At 39.7% G+C, this 22,687-nt stretch overlaps 1 protein-coding gene across 1 annotated transcript; it reads left to right on the top strand.

The window, feature by feature from the left end:
• Positions 1-293: 293 nt before the first annotated feature.
• On the top strand, positions 294-20,766 carry si:dkey-273o13.3 (filaggrin). The gene is made up of 8 exons (XM_042725078.1): positions 294-453; positions 771-1,004; positions 4,229-7,538; positions 7,895-7,923; positions 8,140-8,301; positions 17,361-17,427; positions 19,214-19,321; positions 19,722-20,766. Exons 2-8 carry the CDS (start codon positions 886-888, stop codon positions 20,532-20,534), a joined length of 4,608 nt encoding a protein of 1,535 aa, XP_042581012.1. The 5' UTR covers positions 294-453; positions 771-885; the 3' UTR covers positions 20,535-20,766.
• The last annotated feature ends 1,921 nt before the right edge of the window (positions 20,767-22,687 follow it).

The following is a 22,687-nucleotide window of genomic DNA, read 5'->3' as shown; positions in this document are numbered from 1 at the left end:
TGTATGCAGCTTATTTTATCTGATGGCCCCCAAAATGAAAAGAGGCAGCCACTAGTGCCTACCATGGAAAATAATCTCCCCTTCGAACGCTATTTTAGCTGTGAATTGATGTTATTGTCATTGCTGCACAAATTTGCCATGGGCACTTCAGACAATGAGACAGGAATTATTGACATCTGGTGCTCACACTGTGCTGATGACTGTTGGAAAATCAGCCATGTCAGATAAAGGGGCCGGACAGACATGGATAGAAAAGTTGTGAAAATGCCAGAGCTCTCATCATCTCTCTTGAACCCTTCAAGAAAGCAAGATTTGTTTGCTCAAAGTTGCATTTGTTTGAAATTAAGAGTTGAAATTGTGCTTTTAAATTGATATTACAAAATATTTATTTTTCTTTAATCTTTTGAGGAAGTCTGGATTCTTTTCTCTTTTGGCATTTTTGAACATTTTGCGGTAAGATATTGCAATATCACATAGCTTGTAACAGTTTTTATTTTATGTTAATTAAAAAAAAATAGGTATGTATTACAATTTTATCTGACACCTGTAAATATTCACTAAGTATATTCTTTTCCTGTTTATTTTTCTTATATCAAGTATACTGTGTATTATATAATTTGACCAAATTTGACCATTTGTTTAGATCTAAAATCTAAATGCCAATTTATAAAATGTAAGTAATTCAGTCAGATATTCCATGCTTTAACACGTGCACGTGGTTTAAATTACCACTACCAAACCTTTACCATATCTATTATGTATTCCCACAGTACTTTCCATTACACTTTTGGATGATTTGTTGCTCAGGAAACAAGCAGTTTTACAAAGCAAGAACAATTTAACTGAATTAAATTGTCTTTCTGAGGAGAAGCAAGAATATAGACAATGGCTCATCATCAGATACATCACCATAGTCAACACCATCATCCTCATCATCAGCATTTCCACTCGTCTCATCATCACCATCGTGGTGGACACCTGCCAGAGGAACATGAGGATAAGAGGTAATAAAAATATATATTTGTAAAAAAACATACATTAGAAAAGCAATTTAAAATGTATATAAAAATATAAACATTCACAATGTATCTACAAATGGTTGTTATCTTAAAGCACAAAAACTTAACAACTATAATATAAACAAGAACTGTATTTTCTTAAAGCTGCATTCCGTTCTTTCTTTGGTTAAAAATTATCCAAAATCAATTATTGAGCAAATATTTGACCAGTCAGTGTTTAAAACTACCTCCTTACCTTCAACGATTCGTAATGGTAAGCCTGTAATAATTTTTTCCAAGTTTGCCGCTATTCATGATTTTGTAATGTCTGTATATACAGGTGCATCTCAATAAATTAGAATGTTGTGGAAAAGTTCATTTATTTCAGTAATTCAACTCAAATTGTGAAACTTGTGTATTAAAAGCAAAAGCTGTGTTAAAACAACATCATTTGAATTCAAATGGAGAGCATTTTTAAATGGGTTAATGTTAATGTATGTTTATGTGAGGTGGATTTGTCTATCTCTGTCATTTTCCTTTTTTTTTTCTTTTTTTTTTAAGCTTGTGACTGTAAAGTACTTTGGGCAACATGAGTTGTATGAAACTGTGCTCTCTCTCTCTCTCTCTCTCTCTATCTCTATATATAAATTCAATATTTAAGTCTTTGGTTCTTCTAATTGTGATGATTTTGCCTCACATTTAACAACATTTCAACAAATTAGAATATGGTGACATGCCAATCAGCTAATCAACTCAAAACACCTGCAAAGGTTTCCTGAGCCTTCAAAATGGTCTCTCAGTTTGGTTCACTAGGCTACACAATCATGGGGAAGACTGCTGATCTGACAGTTGTCCAGAAGACAATTATTGACACCCTTCACAAGGAGCTATGAACATTCATTGCCAAAGAAGCTGGCAGTTCACAGAGTGCTGTATCCAAGCATGTTAACAGAAAGTTAAGTGGAAGGAAAAAGTATGGAAGAAAAAGATGAAGAGCCACCACACACAGACGTGTCAAGGAATATGGCTACAGTTGTCGTATTCCTCTTGTTAAGCCACTCATGAACCACAGACAATGTCAGAGACGTCTTACCTGGGCTAAGGAGAAGAAGAACTGGACTGTTGCCCAGTGGTCCAAAGTCCTCTTTTCAGATGAAAGCAAGCTTTGTATTTCATTTGGAAACCAAGATCCTAGAGTCTGGAGGAAGGGTGGAGAAGCTCATAGCCCAAGTTGCTTGAAGTCCAGTGTTCAGTTTCCACAGTCTGTGATGATTTGGGGTGCAGTGTCATCTGCTGGTGTTGGTCCATTGTGTTTTTTGAAAACCAAAGTCACTGCACCCGTTTACTAACAAATTTTGGAGCACTTCATGCTTCCTTCTGCTGACAAGCTTTTTGAAGATGCTGATTTCATTTTCCAGCAGGATTTGGCACCTGCCCACACTGCCAAAAGCACCAAACGTTGGTTAAATGACCATGGTGTTGGTGTGCTTGAATGGCCAGCAAACTCACCAGACCTGAACCCCATAGAGAATCTATGGGTTATTGTCAAGAGGAAAATTAGAAAAAAGAGACCAAAAAATGCAGATGAGCTGAAGGCCACTGTCAAAGAAACCTGGGCTTCCATACCACCTCAGCGCCACAAACTGATCACCTCCATGTCATGCCAAATTGAGGCAGTAATTAAAGCAAAAGGAGCCCCTACCAAGTATTGAGTACATGTACAGCTAATGACCATACTTTCCAGAAGGCGAACAATTCACTAAAAAAAAATTATTTAATTGGTCTTATGAAGTATTCTAATTTGTTGCGACAGGGTTTTTTTTTGGTGGGTTTTTGTTAAATTTGAGCCAAAATCATCACAATTAGAAGAACCAAAGACTTAAACTACTTCAGTCTGTGTGCACTGAATGTATTTAATACACAAGTTTCACAATTTGAGTTGAATTACTGAAATAAATGAACTTTTCCATGACATTCTAATTTATTGAGATGCACCTGTATAAAGAAGGAGCCCTGGCTAGTAGGCTTTACTGTATGTGTGAATGCTGCAGGTGGCGGATTATTTGTAACCTCTTCTTACAGCAGCTGGAATAATTATACTTGTCATTTTAGAATGAGTTTTAAAGAAATTGATTAAATTGCTTTTTGAGGTTAAAAGAACAATTTCTTTCGATGACATTTGATGACAATTAGGTATTAGATTTTACAGAAATTTTAATAATAATTTGCACTGTTTGACATGATCTGGGCTAAATTTGTGATAATTAGATTTAATCAGCGAAACTTCTTATATTTGAAAAAAATTCCAAGATGTAGTATCTGAAATTCCGAAGTACAGTGAATATCCACACTGATGAGTTGACTAACAGCACCTAACATACACATCAAAACATTAGATTCATCTGCGCTGAGGAGCTGTACTGATGCACAGCCCATGCAAAGATAATTCCACAAATAACTGCAACTGCAGGTGTCGATCATGGTGACAAAGAGGCAAAACTTAAGGACTGCAGCTTTAAGAAAATGTAAGTGTTGTTGCTAAACAGTTGCTAGGGTATTCAGGGTGGTTGCTGTGGTGTTATGAGTGGTTTCTAGGGCTTTGCTAGGTTGTCGCTAGGGTCTCCTGAGTGGTTGTTGACTTGTCCAAATCATAAGAAATCACATGGTTTTAGGCATCATTCATGTCTATGTAACCCCTCTGGTTCTACTTGCCACACACCAAGTAGCATTCGAGCTGGTGTTTCCAGCATGGGAGGTGGACACACTAACAAGGTTGGTAAAGACCACAAGCTCTAGCATTAGTCGTTACTGTGCCTCTTGAGATCAGGGGAGTGAAGTTAACCTTCACAGCTCTTACTGGCAGGCTTCTTTTACACTCACCCCCTTAAACCTCACCTCCATCCAGGTCACGGTACTAACATAGCCCCTCTGGTTCTATTTGACCGTGGGATTCTAACTGGAGTTTCCGGCATGGGAGGTGGGCACGCCAACAAAGACGCAAAAGACTGCAGCCTCTAGTGTCAGTTGCTAGTGCCCTTTTTGAAATCAGAGGAGTGAGGTTTACCTGCACAGCTCTTACTAGCTGGCCTACGTTACATCTACAGCACAAATGAGTGTAGGATTAATTTATACATGTATAAATGGAGTTTTAATAAGTAATAGTAGTAGTAAATAATAATTAGTACCTTAGTAAGATTCACTAATTATTTTTTCTTCACTTTTAACTATAGTGCTTCAGATGCCAGCATTGGTTTTCATCACATTCATGAGCATTATAACCATCATCACCCCCAAACTGATAGCCATCATCATCATTATCCACAACATCAGGATAAACATCACACACCGAAAAAGAAAACTCACTCTAAAGCTTCAGTCACTTCCTCAAACTCTTCTGGGTCTTCCCCTAGTTCTTTGTCAAAGTCTTCATCAAGCTCATCCAGTTCTGATTCCTCTTCTTCTGATTCCTCTTCCTCCTCCAATTCCTCTTCATCTTCTTCCTCCAAATCATATTTCTCCAATTCTAGCTTTTCTTCTTCCTCTTCTTCTGGTTCATGTTCTTCGTGGTCATCCGAAACCAGTCTGGAAAATGCCTCTTTGCCCACTGAGTCCAAGCGAGCTATTCAACATCCAAAGCACTCACAATCATGTATGGATATCAGCAGAGGACGGAGAGCCTTTGAGGATGATGAGGATGATGTAGATACAATGCCTTTATTGGATGCTGATGGCCAACTGAAGAAGTCCACAAGCATGGAAAAGAATCTGACTGTCAAAGAAACAAGTGGAGGGACTGCCAAGAAGACTGCAACAAATACTCAACAAAAGAATGAAAAGGAAATTAAGGGGCAACAACATAATCATGCCAAAGGGGCTGCAAACATAAGAAAGACCAAGTCTATGGAGGTTTTGTCAAGGCAAACAGATCATGCTGGTGTTGAAGACTTAGATGAGAAAGGGCTGGAGAAAAGGAAACAAGAGGCTCATAAGAACTTTTTGAAGGAGAAGATGAAGTTTTCTGCCTTTCTGAATGAAATCACAAGGCAGGTACTTAGCCCATCAAGACTTACATCACTTGGGGTAACAGATGTTCACAGGCCTTTGAGCCCTGGTCAAACTTCAATGCCTCCAAAGGCATTGTCTCCAAAGCCTAAACATAAAAGTGAAAAGAAGTCAAAAATTACCAGAAGCCGGCCTGGAAGTAGTGCTAGCTCCATAACATCAACTACTCACTCCCATGTCAGCAAATATTCACACTCTAGTAAGCATTCTCACTCAAGTAAGCACTCTCACTCAAGTAAGCGCTCCCATTCCAATCGGCACTCACATTCAAGCAAGACCTCCCGCTCGAACAAACATTCTTATCCTGAAAGGGACCTCATCTATCAACAACAGCACCAGGCTGTTCCCAGGCATCGACATGACAGTGCAAAAAGTGATATAAGCTATACTAGTTCTTCTTCAAAAGGTCTTTCATCTGGGACTGAACGTAACCACAAAAGTCAGAAAAAGCACCAAACTGCCTCCAAAGAACATTTCAATTTACCGAATCATCGAACTTCACACCACAAATTGTCCTCATCACACCACCATTACAACAAAGATAATCATAGCTTGCCTTTATGTCCTTGTTCTCCAGAAACAGAAAACCAACATCATCATGCCCATACAGAATCTCATCACCATCATACCCATACAGAATCACATCACCTTCATGCCCATCGAGATTCGCAACACCACCATGCCCATCCAGAATCTCATCACCAACATGCCCGTCCAGAATTACATCACCATCATACCCATCAGGAGTCGCATCACCATCACACCCATCAGGGATCTCATCACCATCACGCCCATCCAAAATCTCATCACCATCATTCCCATTCAGAATCTCATCACCATCATACCCTTCAAGAATCTCATCACCATCATTCCCATCCAGAATCTCATCACCATCATGCCCATCCAGAATCTCATCACCATCATGCCCAACCAGAATCCCTTCACCATCATGTACATTCAGAATCCCATCACCATCATGCCCATCCAGAATCTCAACACCATCATTCTCAATCAGAATCACAACACCATCATGTCCATTCAGAATCCCATCACCATCATACCCATCCAGAATCTCAACACCATCATTCTCAATCAGAATCACAACACCATCATGCCCAACTAGAATCTCAACACCATCATGTCCATGCAGAATCTAATCACCATCATTCACAATCACATCACCACCATGAAACTCATTTTAGCCCATCACCACACAATAACTCTCTTCATTCAGATTCCCACAATTGTTCCCCTTCTCCATCACATTACCATCATGAATCTTACAACAGTCCAACACATTCTTCTAAATCAGAAACTCACCATCATCCAGAAGCTCACCACTATCCTTCTCATGCAGAATCTCACCAGCATCATCATTCACCTTCGCCACCACATCACCACCATGGAAGTCACCACACTTCATCTTCACATCATCATTCCACCCATTCAGAAAGTTCCCACCACCATACCCATTCAAAATCTCATCACTATTCTCCTCCTTCTCCTCTCCACCACCATGGAGAACACCACAGTAGTATATCTCATCTTTCTACTGACTCTGTAACACACCATCAGTTTTGTGTGAAATCTCAACACCATCATTCTGACTATGAATCCTCTCATCCCAAGTCTCACCAGCATCATCACCATCATTCCCATCCTAATCACTCATCAAACCCTGATTATCACCATCAAACTTCAGTTTCAGAACCAGATCACCATAATTTCAATGATGATTCACACTCTGAGACTCACCCATACTCTCATTCACATGATGCATCCTTTACACCTGAACATTCATATCATTCTTCTCACACTGACACTCACCCTAATCCTCATCAACATCACTTGTCTGACAGTCATCCAAAAAGTCCTGTACACTCTAATTCACCTCATAATAATGAAAATAATCCCAACTCATATTCACAGTCCCAAAAGCACAGCACATCACATTCTAAAGGACACCTTTCCAATTTGGAATTCCACCACCAAAGTGATCACAATTCTCCAGAACCTCCTCCTAACCATTTTCAATCAGGAAATCATGATAACCCCCCTGTTGAATCAGATCATTACCGTCACCATAAATCTCAAGAATCCCACAATTACTCCCATTCAAATGCCCATTACCATTCCAATCCAGAGACTAATCATCCTCAACATCATGAACATTCAGAATTTCATCATCATTCCCAACCAGAATCCCACCATCATCATTCCCAAGATCACTATCATCATCATGACCATCCAGAATCGCAGAATCAACATTCTGATATGGGACATCATCACTTTCATTCTGAATCAAACCATTATCATTCACACTTCAAAGAGGATGATCACCCAAGCCATCTTCGCCACTCTCCAATTGGCCAACGGTCTACTTCTCCACATTCTAACAAGTCAGATTCATCTGCTAGTTCCACTATCCAGGACGATCAATCCACAGTGAGCTATCAAGATTCATCCTCATTCCCAAAGGTGAGAATTTTTTCTTTAGTGTTTTTTAATTTTTAAAACGGATAGTTCCAGTCCTTGATTCTGAACCACTTTGTTGCAACCACAACCATTTCTGAGGAACTACATTGTTTGGCTGAAGAATGTTTTTATTAAAATCATTATATTTGATTTGCTTTATTTTATTTTGTGAAACGTATATGGAACAACAGTTTTATAACAGCTAAGGGGGTTTTACGCAGCAATGCCTCTTAGCTGTTATAAATTCACTGTAAACCACAGCTTCTTGGGTCTTATTGCTTTGGTATATATTTATATATACTGATAATTATTTGCTGTTGTGGTTTTGCACGATTGACTCCGCTTTCATGTTTACACAGGAAAAGGATTCAGAATTGGAGAGGTTAATGTGAGTTTTTTTTCCTTTGCATTCTTTTTTGCATGCTGCCTGCTAAAGTACCAATTGCCTTCCATTTGGTTCTGGACATGGCTTTTTAGCTTTAGACACACTCAGATACAAATGATCCCATGGCATGTCATAGCTCATAAAAGCATTCTGTATCTTGCAGTTTGTGTTTTCTTGGAGGCATGCTTGGTGGACTGTCTGTATGTTTATTCCATCCAGGATGTTACAGGAGCAGAATGAGGCTCTCCACCACAGTTTGCTGCAGACCACTATGCGAATAGAATGTATGGGAGCTGAGTTCAAAACTGGACACCAGCTCCTTGAATCTGAGCTACAAAGAACTCGCATAGAGCTTAGCAGCTTAATGGAGCGGTTCACAAGGTGAGACACAAGACTAAACTGTACTGTGCTAATTTAATCTATTCTATTCTATTCTATTCTATTCTATTCTATTCTATTCTATTCTATTCTATTCATATATAATGCATGCACATAAAATAATTTGAGCTAAAACTTTAGCCCTGTTTAAAAACAGTCAGGGTTTTTGGTTCTGTGGGCGATGCACATGCTTCAGCATACACTACATTGACTCATTTAGTAGACCATATATTTTAATGTTGAATAGATATATAAAGAGGATATATAAGAGGGCAGTCTCGACTATGCTAAATTTTATAACAAAGAATAATTTAAGACATTTAACAACAAATCTGTTGCTTTAGCTTTTGATGGTTTTACTTAAGATTTGCTCTAACAAGAGAAACAGCGATTTCACTTTTTCATCTGAGCTAATCCATACTTCACTCAAAAAAGTAGGGAGCTTAATGTTCATTTGTAGTGTAGCAAATTAGCTTAAAAGGGAAATTTATATAAATAATTGCAATTACTTATGATTAATTACAATGATTTATATCAGCTATATTAAATGCAGAGCACCAATTCCGAGTATGGGTTACCATACTTGGCAAATGTCACGACTTTCACTTTTTTTTTTCAGCTGCCAGTAGTAACTGTAGCAGAATTAAATCGCACCACCTAATCTGTTTGACCAGCGAACATTCAATGTAAGTTCATATCAACTCTAAGAAAGGATATTTTTGTGGCCACAGAAAATAACTTTCTTACGGTAACGCATTAGAGCATGTAGCTATAGATAGGATCGTAAAAGGGACACTACATACAAGCGATGACAGAGTCAGAAACTCATGTAAATTGTGCACAAAAGTTTTATTAACTAAACACTAACACATAACTAATCTAGGCAAACAAGCAAACATACAAATCACTCATTCATGGGGAGGTTGGAAGTGGATGACTGAAACTATTAGAGAAACCAGAGAATGAAGTTTTGCAAAATGAGTCAGTTAACCACCTGAGTGATACCATCAGCGCCATTTTATAACGAGGTCGCCAGTTTATCCTAAACCTCTGTTTTGTTTAGTTAAATGTACAATACTTGCATTGCCTTGGCAGAGTCGGAGTCTTGGATGAAAGTCTTAATGTTTTGGAGCTGCAATCACATTCTGCGAGGTTTAAAGAGTGATGAACTCCAAAAAGATGTTATTCTGACTCTGTGGTGGTCGGGAGAGTTTTCTCTCAGATGGAAAGTGAAGAAGAGCTAAGAGAGACATCAGCTGGGATCCAAGGATCATTGGTGAATGCAAAGACAAGGCCGAAGCCTGGCACAGACTTAAGGGTTGCAGAAGAGGTCTAGCTCACATCCTCATCTTCTCAGAATCTAACAGAACCGCAGACTGAAAGTGGGTCACTGATGAGTGGTCTTTTTCTTCTATCGAGGTCATACATCTGGGGGATCAAAGAGCCAATGGTGTTTTGCATATGAAACTCGACTGGATGTTCAAGAGTAGAATCTAATGTGTTGCTTAGGTATCAACATATAATATACACTCTCCTTTAGATAATGAAAATATGTACTCACTTAACCATCAACTCTCCAGCACTCATTCTTCGTCTTCAGAGGCCTTTAAACCACACCCCACTTTCCACATACCCACACCACCTGACCCACACCGCCATCCGGCCTGCCACCCACTCCCCCCACCCCATTTCTGGAGAGAAAGTCAGCCACAGCCATCTGCACCCCCGGCCTGTGGACCACCTGAAATTTAAATGGCTGTAAAGCCAAATACCAGCGGGTGATCCGCGCGTTGACATTTTTCATGCGGTGGAGCCATTGGAGTGGGGCATGGTCTGAACAGAGGGTGAAAGCCCGTCCCAACAGGTAGTATCGGAGAGTTAGGACTGCCAACTTAATGGCCAAACATACTTTCTCGATTGTGCTGTACTAAGTCTCTTTCATGGAGAGCTTCCGACTAATGTACAGCATGGGGCGCTCCTCTCCTTCCACCTCCTGGGACAAACGGCTCCCAGCCCTCGGTCCGATGTGTCCCTCTGCAAGACAAAAGGGAGAGAAAAGTCAGGAGAGTGTAACAATGGCCCACCACACAGTGCAGCCTTTATCTGGGTAAAAGCCTGTTGGCACTGCTCCATCCACTGGACCGGATCTGAAGCCCCCTTTTTTAGTGAGGTCGGTCCAGGGACTGGTGACGTCCATATAGCCAGGCACAAAACGCCTGTTATAGCCTGTAAGAACGGTCTCACCTCCTTTTTGATCTTAGGACATGGGCAGGTCACAATTGCTGCAGTTTTATCAATTTGGGACTGCACCTGCCTATGCCCTAAGTGGAACCCCAGGTACCATACTTCCACCCGTCCAATTGCACATTTCTTCTGGTTGGCTGTGAGCCCTGCCATGCACAGCGACCTCAGTACCACTCCTAAATGTTTCATATGCAGCCGCCAGTCATTACTCTATATAATGATGTTGTCTAGGTAGGCAGCAGCATATGCCTGATTGGGTTGTAAGACCCGGTCCAAGAGGCACTGAAACGTAGCCTGTGCCACAAACAGCCCGAAAGGAAGTGTAACAAATTGGTGTAAACCAAATAGAGTGGTAAAGGCTGTTTTTTCTCGAGACATTGGCATTAAGGGGATTAGCCAATATCTCTTTGTTAAATCCAGTGTTTCAATCCATGGTTGTTGATTGAGCAGCTCTTCAACACTAGGCATTGGATAAGCATTGAAATTTGACACTGCATTCACCTTTCGGTAGTTGACACAGAACCTGGTCAAGGCATCAGCCTTAGGGACTAAGACTACTGGCCCAGTAACTGTGTGACTCTTTGATTACGCCCATTTCAAGCATTGCCTGTAATTCATCCCAAACTACCTTTTTTATGTGTTCAGGTAATCTATAGGGACCGTACCACGACCCCTGGAGATGTTTCAATGTGGTGCTCTATGAGAACACGTCAATGTAACGAAAAGGAATGGGCGTGGAAGTAAATGCAAGTAAAACAAGGTTTAATGAATTTGACACAGATGATGACAGAAAACCAACAGGACAACTGGATGCTGAGAGATACAGTCACGGGATGCCAGGAAGTGGAGGTGGAACTGGACAGCAGGAGAGTGTGACGCAGGAACTGAGATGGGCGATCCAGTGGAGAGGTAAGTGGATGGGGTTCTAGGAGTGAAGCGATCCAGCGAAGATGACAACAGGCAGAACAAGGACGAGAAACCAGGCATGAACACAAGGGGGGATACAATGAGGTGTTGAGAAAGAAAGAAAGGGGAATGGGCAATAAATAGGGAGCAGGTAATGAGTGGCAGCTGTGACTGATGAACAATTATCGGAGACGCCCACATGAAACAATCAGTGCAAACGAGAGACACACATTACTACCCACATAATGATCAGCAGAGACGACGGTTCTACCAACCATGACAGTCAGGCAAATTCCTTCCCCAGTCTTCCCCTCCACACTGGTGACAGTGGGAACCTTCTCCCAGAGCTGAGTCAAGAGAAAAGGGGGATGAGAAGGATACAGGGGCTGAAATAGAAACCCCCATCCTCTGAGGTGGGAATGGTTGGGCCAGTGAAGTCGTGGGGCTGGCCCTTCGTGAAGTCAGCTGTGTGTGACAGAGGCTGAATCGGTGGGACTGAGGGCAAAGGTGGAGCCAGATGGAGCCGAAGGTGCAGGCTGGTCGATGGCTGACCAAGGTGGAGCCGGAGGGACGAGGGAGCCCAGAGAAGCCATATGGCTGATGGTTTCGGTTGAGCCAAGCGAAGGGCTAAGGTGGAGGTGAAGTGTCAACAGGCCGAGGTGAAGCAATGGGCATGGAGGCTAGAGTTGGAACCAGGGGATCCTCTGTGCTGGGTGGAGCTGATGGCCTGAAGACACTGAGCAGGTCCTCCATGTCAATCGGAGCTGCAGAATGGCTGAAGGACAGCAGCGGAAGTGGGGCTGAGGAACTGGCTGATTGAAGAGGTGGGAGAGAGAGGCAGGGTGGGAACTGTGGAGACACAGGAAGCTCAGGAGATGCAGGAGAGCTGGATGGAACCAGCAGAAACTCAGGAGAATTGTGTTTTACCTCCTCAAACCTGTCAATAACATCCTCTTAAAAATGTCCTTAAGTTCCTCAAAATATCCACCAGAAGCCATATCAGAATCACACACAGCAAGTGGATGGGTCTTTCCTCCCAGTCCTCAAACTCCCTTGCCGATCCATGGAGTTGCTGGCTCACGCACCTGGCCAGACTCATACTGTGGAACGGGCTCCAGGGCGGTGGCTCCCTCAAACCTATTCCTTGGTTCAGGCTTGTCCATCATGGTAGGCTGGTCTCCACGGGCTGCGATGGGCTCTAAAAAAATCCCCGTCGGTTTACTCTCTGGTGGATGGCTGGTCTCTGTCGGAGCACGTCCTGTGTGTTCTTCTTCAGTGGGGCAGACATTGTATGGGGATCCGTTGTACACCAGGACCCACTCAACAAATTTGGTGAAAGATTCCCAAGGACCCACACTGGGCAGTTGAGCCTTTGTTTGCTTGTTCATACTGGCCAGGTAGGATGAGCATAAAGAGCAGTCAGGAAAGTTTGGTAGGCTCTGCAGATAGAGGAATCCACAGGAGTGGGCCTCAAGGCTTTTATGCTCCTGTTCCAAGCATAGCAGTAGTACAGCAGTTGAGTCCATGCTGATCAGTAAAGGGTATGTTCTTCTGTGACGTTTAGTAGTATAAAACACTCACACTACAAAAGAATGAGACTATAATACGAAGAAATAGACTATAATACGAAGAAATCTATAATAATAAACCAGTAGATACTGTACATACCAAATAATCAACAAGAACAGACAGAAACAAAGGCAGAACTAAGGGTTTAAGTACACAAAGCAAACAAAGGACCTGATGAGTTAATTAACAACACACTGGTGGATATAATGATGAATAAAGACAACTCAGGAAAACTAGGTAATGGGGAGCAGAACTAAAACCAATGAAAACAGAACATACTAGACGTAAAGAACCTGATTATAATTTTAACTGTAGTGTCAATTGGCATTACATTTAAAGTAAAAATATTATTTAAATGTACAAAATTGCAACTTCATTACAAATGTGTAATTGCAAATATTTTCAAATACATGATAATTTATACATGATGAGCTATTAATTATTAAATTACATATAAAGATATACTTAAGTACTTAAATGGTTCAGAAAACACTCTAATGTTCAGCTAATTGCATTTAATAAAAATGTAGACATTAATATATTTTCATATAATTGCAATTAATTGAGTCAGTTAAAACATGATATTCAGTTTGCACTTAAGTATATTCTTTTAAAGTACATTATTTTCATAAATTATCTTTTCAAAATTTGGCTAAAGTGTACTTATTTTTTATAAGGGTGAGTGAGCTATTTATGCTTTGGATCTCTGTTTAACCATAGGTAAGCACTTTTTAAAGGGGTGATTGTCATGTTATTTCCGTTTTTAGTCAAAGACAAATTGTATATTTGTCGTTATTTAAAATAAAACCTGCACCGACCAATCATTGATTTTCTCTAAACCAGGGGTGTCAAACTCAATTCCTAGAGGGCCGCAGCCCTGAAGAGTTTAGCTCCAAGACTAATTAAACACACAATGGCCCATATTCACAAAAAATCTTAAGGCTAAAAGTAACTCATAATGCACCAATTTAGGAGAAAATCTTAAAAATAATGGGCATCAATCATAAATGTTTGCTCTAAGAGTATTTGACAAAGTGTTTTAGTTCTAAAACTAGCTCCTAAATCTGTGAAAGGTTAGGAGTAGTGAAGAGGACTCCTAAGTCACTAAGATCAAACCACAAACTATCCTAAAATGGCTGTTGCTGGCAATCTGCCTCTGAATGTAAACATTTTAGAAACATCTGATAAAAATGAAACAAGGTATTGCCTTTGGTTTTGGAGGTTATCCCAACTCTAAATTTTCCTTTGATTATATCCTTGTTTTCATTAACCAGTTGGGTAAGTAGTAACAGCTGTTCTTGCGTCGTTTTTTTTTTTTACGTTTGCATGCATTACTATCAGCCATGATTATTCTACTCTGTTAATTAAAATGATGTTTATATGCATAGTCACAATTGTTTACGAGAAGCATTCTGTCACGTGTTGGTGTGCAAAGCAAAGCGCACAATGAAGGAGTATTTATAAAAAAAAAAAAAAAAAAAAAAAAAAAGAGTTCTTTTAATATTCCACAGGAGAGATTAGGCACAGCCAAACACAAATCCAAACGATAGCAGACAAAGGAATCATCGGAGTACACCGGACTTCTCCAGTGAACGTAATCAAGAAGAGAAACAGATGTGGAGCTAATTAATGAAAAACCATGGAAACTAACTAGGCAGGATAACAGAGACACAAACTAAAACCTAAACAGATCATAACCATGACAGTTCGCCCCCCTCCTGGAATGGTGTGTCTTCGCACCGACAAACATAGTCCAGAGGAGGGAGGGTGGGGGTTTACGAGGCAGGCGTGGAGCAGGCAAGGGGCAGGAAATGGTCATTTTTCATAGGGCCAGGGTGAAGTGGATGGAAGGAGGAGTCTGGAGCAGGAGGAGCCAGATGGAACTCCAGAGGCCAGCCAGGATAGCGGAAGTCCCTAAGCACAGCCGACCCACCAGACATGGTGTGCTGATGGGCTGACAGGAACCAGCAGAGATGGGGCTGAGAAACTGGTTGGTTTAAGAGGAGGCAGGAGAGGGAGGCTGGGAGGGAACACTGGAGTTTTAAGGCTGGGCGGAAACAGCAGAGACACTGGAGAACTGGGTAATGCCTCCCCAAACCAGTCTATTAGATTCACTTTAAAACAGTCCATTAGTTCCTCATAATGTGGTCCAGTGACCAGTTGCAGCTCACCCTCAGTGGCGGGAGTGTGGGCGGGGCTTCCCTCCAAGCTCCTCCAAAACTCCCTCGGGAACGGACAATGCTGCTGGCTCACACACTTGGTCAGACGATGATTGTGGCTCAGGCTCCGTGTCGATGCTCGGCTTGGTCGCAACGGCCTCAGGTTGTCTGTCTGCAGTGGGCTCAGGCAGTAACTCCATGCATCGGGATGATGGCTGGCTGGTCTCTGGTTCATGAGTGGGACTGGAGATGTCCTCCTCGGTGGGGCAGATGGAGAAATACAGTCCATTTCTATCCAGCACCCACTCCACGAAAGTGGCAAAATCCTCCTTGGGACCATTCGCTGGTAGGTGTGCCTTACACCGCTCGCTCAGGCCGGTGTAATAAAAAACACAGAGCGAGTGGTCTGGGAAGTGGGTAAGACACGCCAGATCGATAAAGTCCTTGGTGTGGTCCTCTAGCGAACTGTCCAACTGCTCCAAGCATAGGAACTGGACAGCTGGCAGGTCCATTCCGGGAGAGGAGAGGAAAAAGAAATGAAACAAATAACGCTGTTAAACTGTACTCACTTTTGATGGTCTGCTATTCTGTCACATGTTGGTGTGCAAAGCAAAACACATGATGAAAGAGTATAACAAAATAGTTATTTTAATATTCTACAGGAAAGAATAGGCACAACCAAACACAAATCCAAACAATAGCAGACCAAGGAATCAGGGGAGAACACAGGACTTATAAACAGTGAACGTAATCAAGAAGAACATAAACAGGTGTGGAGCTAATTAATCAAAAACCATGTAAACTAACTAGGCAGGATAACGGAGACACAAACTAAACCAAAACAGATCATAACCGTGACACATACATGTAAGAGGCTGACAATTAGCTGAACATATACTTGTTTAATTGGTGACAGCCTGCATTTTAAAATGTTTATTTGAATGTGGCAAAAGTTATATTTTTAAACATTTATATATGGCAACATCGTGCTCTACAATATTTCTATGAATAAATCTCTGACAGAGACCCCTCCCCTATCAGCCAATATGAAGCACGGCTACAGACGACGGTCTACGAGAGTTGCCGCTTGCAGTCGGGGGCGGAGATGAAAACAGACACGTCAAGCCAGACACTTTCTGCTCCCGTTAGTGACACTCACGCGGTGTTTGCATACTTTATCACAGATGAAGTGAATTAAATGCAATATTTGTCAAATACACAGACGTTTTAGAAAGGTTTTTATGAGCTACAGTTTTTACATACTGATTAATACAGCGACATATTTTCAAGAATAAAGTTCAACATAGTCATATACAATTTAAATACTAATAAAGTGGGGGTATATGTGCTTTTATCAGTGTAGTATGATAAACATGACTCATACAACAGTGCGACTACAGTAAAAAAGCTTTTACCATTCTAAAAACACAGATTGTGGCCATTATTGAAAATGAAAAGGTATGATTAAAACCGAAACCTCATTGTCATGTGGTGAATCTGGCCAATCGTGAAACAACAGTGTTATCATCAGCGCTCCTGCAGTTGCTCTGGAGAAAATGCGGCGGCTGAGTCAGCCGGCTGCTCTCCAAACGCTCTTGCGGTACTTTGTTGCCACACGTGACAGTCATGTGGGGTCGCGCAGTCTCAAGTCGGACGAAATTTCTAACCGGCATGCACTGCATCAAATCAGATTGCGATCGGTTTCCGCGGCGCTGCATGAAGTCGAACGCACCTAGTGACTGTGTTCATAATTAGTAAGCACGCTGACATCATCCATAGCAACGAGGTCAACCCCGCCCTTACTCTTAGCTTAAGACTTCTCTATATTCATTAGTAAAAGTTTGTCTCAGCAGCTTTGTGAATAGGTTTGAAGAGAAAACTCTTAGCTAATAACTTTTACTGCTATTTAGGAGAACTCTTAGTGGTGAGATAAAATGTTTTTGAATACGGGCCCTGATCCAGATAATCAGGTCCTTCAGATTTATTTGAAAACTAGATGGTATGTGTATTTGAGCAGGGCTGCAGGCCTCCAGGAAGTTTGGAGTTTCGAGTTTGACACCCCTGCTCTAAACCATGCTTAATTTAGTGCAACCCAGTCTGTGTTTAGAATATGAAATTTGTAGTTTTTTCAAAGCATTCATGTGAATATATCATATAGATTTCTCTGTCTTTCTATTTCATCAGACTTCAGGACAACTACTCCTGCACAAAACAAACCAATCACCTTCTGGAGAAGAAACTGCATTGTGTGGTGAAGCCCAATTTAAACATTCAGACTTATTTAATTGTTCCAGCCTAATTAAATCCATTTAAATGGATTCATAATTACATTATATCAATAGACCATTGATTTACATACAGTGATGGCCAAAAATATCGGCACCCTTGGTAAACACGATCAAAGAAGGCTGTGAAAATTAATCTGCATTGTTAATCCTTTTGATCTTTTATTTAAAAAAATCACAAAAATCTAAGCTTTCATTGGATAATAAGAATTTAAAATAAGGAGAAATATCATTATGAAATAAATGTTTTTCTCTAATACACATTGGACACAATTAACGGCACCCTTTTATTCAATACTTTTTGAAACCTCCATTTGCCAATTTAACAGCTCTAATTCTTCTACTATAATGCCTGAATAAGGTTAGAGAGCACCTGACAAGACATTAGAGACCATTCCTTCATCCAGAATCACTCCAGAGCCTTCAGATTCCCAGATCCATGATGGTGCATCTCCTCTTTAGTTCACCACACTCATTTTCTATAGGGTTCAGGTCAGAGGACAGGAATGGCCATAGCAGAAGATTGCCTTTGTGCCCAGTGACCCATTTTTGTGTTGTTTTTGAAGTTTGTGTTTGGATTATTGTACGGTTGGAAGATCCAAACATGGTCCGTTATAAGATTTCTAACAGAGTCAGTCACTAGTTGATTTTTTTATCTGCTGGTATTTGATAGAATAAAAGATGCCATGTGTCTAAACAAGATGTCCAGGACCTCTAGCAGAAATATAGGCCCACAACATTAAAAATACAGCAGTATATTTCATTGTACACATGGGGTACTTTTTATCCCTGTGTTCACCAAACCCATCTTGAGTGTTTGCTGCTAAAAAGCTACATTTTTAGTTACATCTGACCACAGAAGTCAGTCCCATTTGAAGTTCCAGTCGTGTCTGATAACTGAATATGCTGGAGTTTGTTTTTGGATGAGCTAGGATAATTTTTCTTGAAGCCCTCCCAAACAACATGTGGTGATGTAGGTGCTGTTTGACAATTTGTTTTTAAGGTTTTCTGACCCCGAGACTCAACTGTTTTCTGCACTTCTCCAGCTGTGGTCCTTGAAGAGTCTTTAGCCACTCAAACTCTCCTCCTCACCATGCATTAGGACGATATAGACACATGTCCTCTTCCAGGCAGTTTCGTAACATTTTATGTTGATTGGAAATTCTTAATTATTGCACTGATGGTGGAAATGGGAATTTTCACTGCTCTAGCTCTTTTCTTAAAGCCACTTCACTAATTTGTGAAGCTCAATTATCTTTTGCTGCACATCAGAAATATATTCTTTGGTTTTTCTCATTGTGATGGATGATCAAGGGAATCTGGGCTTTGTTTTCCCTCCTATTTATATTTCTGTGAAACAGGAAGCCATGGCTGGATAATTTCATATTCATAATCACCCTGGAGTGCTCAAAATTTTGAATATGAATGGGAATATACCTCAGAGATATTTTACTCATAAGTATTTGTAGGGATGCCAATAATTGTGTCCAGTGTGTATTTGAGAAAAACATTTATTTCATAATGATATTTCCCCCAATTTTAAATTCTTATTATCCAATGAAAGCTTAGATTTTTGTGATTTAAAAAAATAAAAGATCAAAAGGATTAACAATGCAGATTAATTTTCACAGCCTTCTTTTATCATATTTAACAAGGGTGCCAATATTTTTGGCTACGACTGTAACTTTAAAATTCCAAAAAATTATTATTGACTTTATTCACTTTCCTGTCTTTTTTGCTACTTAAATTTAGGCTCAAAGTATGGATGGAGAGCGAGAGCGACTGAACGAGCGGATCTCAGAGCTCACAGAACAACTGTCTGCAGCAAAGACAACCATCCAAAGTCTAGAGACCATTAATGTGAGAGTTTGATTTTGTTATAATTAGTAATATTCATATTTATGTAGACCCCCTTCATAGTACATAGTTACTTTAAATCTTTCCATTCAAAAATATCATAGCTCAGTCAAGATACTGAATATGATGAATATAATGGTATATTCTACAAAAATAAATAAAGATTGCGAGGAATTGTATGATTTAATTCCCTTTTATTTTATTTTAGAAATCAAAAGCATATTGACATTTGTATCTTTTGCTTTTGGAAAATGTTCCTCACAACATTTGGTCTTATTATTCAAATCTTTTGTATTACATAAACTCTTACATAAAATAATTCATTAAGTTCATTTGTGCTTATTTCAAGTATGTCTCTAACGAGAATGAGTTGGCTTAATTTAAGACATTCCTGCACCTTTAGGTGACATCAATGCTACAGGATGCCCTAGTGAAACATTTGAAGTCTGATGATCCCATCACTCCACTTCCAGTCGCACCGCCTCCAGCTCAGTTCATGGACAGTAATCATTATGACAAAGTCTCCATGCATGCCGATGACCAATCATTGGGAACTCTACCAGAGGAGGAGGAATCTGATTGGTCAGAAATGGGAGAGGAGGCACAAAACTGCATCCCGAGAGGTTCACAGGGAAGTCATGAAAATGCGTCATATTTCCAATGGCAACAGAGCCAAGGTGGTTGGGAGGGGGTGAACCAGTATTCAAAGGGAATCATAGATACAGAGAGTGAATCTGGGGGTGAGGAAAACCGATGTCATCAACCTCATCATGGCCTACAGATACCACATCTCAAATTCACCGTTCACCCTGAAACCCTTCCAATTCCTATCGAGGATGTCAGCCTGGCTCGCTTCAAGCAGAGTCCTGATGGTCCAGTATGCGATGCCTACCAGATCACAGAGGTACGTAACCTGGGCTCTCCCATTCGCGTGCTCTCTGCTAGCCTGGAAGAGATCCATTCCATTGGTCTTCAGAAGCAGCAAGAGCAGCAGCAGGATCATCATGGCCATCTGAGGAGCAATAAATCCATGATGGACCTCTACCAGTCACAAGCCAGCACCAGACAAGTATCGTATGCAGATGAGATGGTATGTAATTGGAGAGAAGTGAACAGCCATGGTGCTGGAGAAGATAGAAATGGGATGGTTGGTCTGGAGTCTGCTCAAAAAATGCTCAACCACTTTATTCATGATGGAGAGAGTACACACTTGTGATTAAAGGGACATTTTAGAATGAGGAATGTTTACTATATATTGCTTATTATAGTAATTATGTAGAAAATATTTGTGGTGAAGTACAGGTTAGCCACTTCGGCAACTTGCATTTTATCACTGGTGTGAAAAAATTTGAAGAAAATAGGAAAAATCATAATAATAATAATTTTTAATTAAATGGCAAAAAGTGGGATTTTAAGTTGAGATTTTGTGAAGGTGTAAATTTCCACTTGCTATTCAATTTGATGTAATTTAAAAAGTATTAATACTTTAATTTTTAATGTTTGAGTTATGGAACATTAATTAGTCTTTGTAATCTTTAAAATGTAACTTGCTCCACCTCTTAAACAACTGTCAGCTGGCATCACTTTCTAATAATGCTAAGGCTAATAATAACAACCAAATAGCTATTTAGGCATTGTTTTAGGCTACAGTATATACAATAGTATAAAATCTTGCTAATAGTTAATGCAGCAATTTAATGCTGGTTGATGTTTATTAAGAAAAAATAGAGTGAAAAAAGAAATATTAGCTACAGTATATATGCCAAGATAGTTTAACTTGGCTTTCAGCTTCGCTTCCTTGCAAATAGAGGCTCCAATAAATGAGGATCAGCTGTATACTCACAATTTAGCACTGCTTGCACACCGTTTATGTTCTAATGAATTCCCAATGGATAAAATCAAGCCCCACCTTTTCCCCGGAACATGCAATTTTTAGTATAGGAAATATGTCTCATTAGAGAAGTAAAATAGACTGCATATGTGGTTTCATTGAAGATTGTTCTGTTTAGTTTAGAATCACAAAGACAGATATTTCTAAGGTTCTCTCTGATCCAAATTGTTTTACCGGTTATTTACCTGTGTTGTTGAAGTAGTTTGGTGTGGTATATAAAGACAAAACACTGCATCAAATAATGAACAAAAGCTACAAAAAAAAAATATCTCAAAAAAATATCTCCTTAGATATTTATTTCTATTTATTCAATATAATGCTTTGTTTGAGTGCATGTGCTAATGTATTTGTAATTCTTCTAATACTCTTACATCTATATTTTACTCTATTGGGGGTTAAATGTACGAATTCTGAGTATGGGTCACCATACTTGGCTGTATGTCACGTCACTTTTAATTATGACTAACATGGATGCATCATGAAGAAGTATGAATATGTAAAACTATTGTTAACGTATAACTATAAAAACTATAATTAAAGGAGAGAGTAGGGAGTGTAAATTAAGGAAATGGGAGTCACTATAAGGATGCTTCACATAGTTTTTTTTTTTTTGTGAAAGATCTGATAAAACATTATAGGAAAAATGTTACCCATTTGACAGTTCTTCCTTTATGCATTTTCACATTAGAAAAATGCAAATTTATGTTTAAGATGTAATAATTGTCTGTAAATGTCCATATGCTATTCTGTAGTGAAAGTGAAGTGACATGTGGCCAAGTATGGTATTACTCAAGGGCACCTTAGTCGTGGTATTGAAGGTGGGAGCGAGCGCTGTACATTCACTCCCCCCACCTACAATCCCTGCCGGTATGAGACTCTAACCCGCAGCCTTTGAGTTATGAGTCCAACACTCTAACCATTAGGCTGCAACTTTAAAACAATAAAAAAAATTTTTTATGTGAATGTGACCTGACATGTGGCCAAGTATGGTGACCCATACTCGGAATTAGAGTAGTTATACTAATGGCAAAATAATTGAACATTAAATAAAAAGCACATTGCATTCTTTTGACAAACTCCAGGTGTAGCAGGATGTTGTAATTGAATGTCATTTTGATTTGACTTTTTTGTTTAAATAGTGGTATGTAATGATACACCAGCTTGTATAATGCATTTTGTCTTGCTGTTGAAGTATGTATTAATGTCTGTAATTATTTGCATGTTGATATAAATAAATGTAGAAAAAACATTAATGTTGGGAATGTCTTTGAAAGGAGAAAATAGTCATATTAATGTGTATTGTATGTATTTAGATACAGTTTCACCTGATTTTTTTATACCTGACAAATAAGATAAAGATAAATCCATACCTAACAGAAAAGAAATCTGAAAAACATTATAGTACTATATAGAGTAGTCTTTGGTTATCAGTATTTAATAAAAAAAATATATATATATTTTTATGATATTGTTAGATT

Source organism: Cyprinus carpio, chromosome B5, assembly GCF_018340385.1.
Source record: "Cyprinus carpio isolate SPL01 chromosome B5, ASM1834038v1, whole genome shotgun sequence".
In the NCBI taxonomy this organism is placed as follows: Eukaryota; Metazoa; Chordata; class Actinopteri; order Cypriniformes; family Cyprinidae; genus Cyprinus; species Cyprinus carpio.
The sequence above is the reverse complement of the archived record's forward strand: the minus strand, read 5'-3'. Positions and strand labels throughout refer to the sequence as shown.

Excerpts from the sequence above, each read along its gene's own strand:
- si:dkey-273o13.3 (XM_042725078.1), top strand. The coding sequence starts at position 886 with ATGGCTCATCATCAGATACATCACCATAGTCAACACCATCATCCTCAT. Across the intron at positions 1,005-4,228 it reads GAGGAACATGAGGATAAGAG|TGCTTCAGATGCCAGCATTG; the intron begins GTAATAAAAATA and ends TTTTAACTATAG. Across the intron at positions 7,539-7,894 it reads ATTCATCCTCATTCCCAAAG|GAAAAGGATTCAGAATTGGA; the intron begins GTGAGAATTTTT and ends ATGTTTACACAG.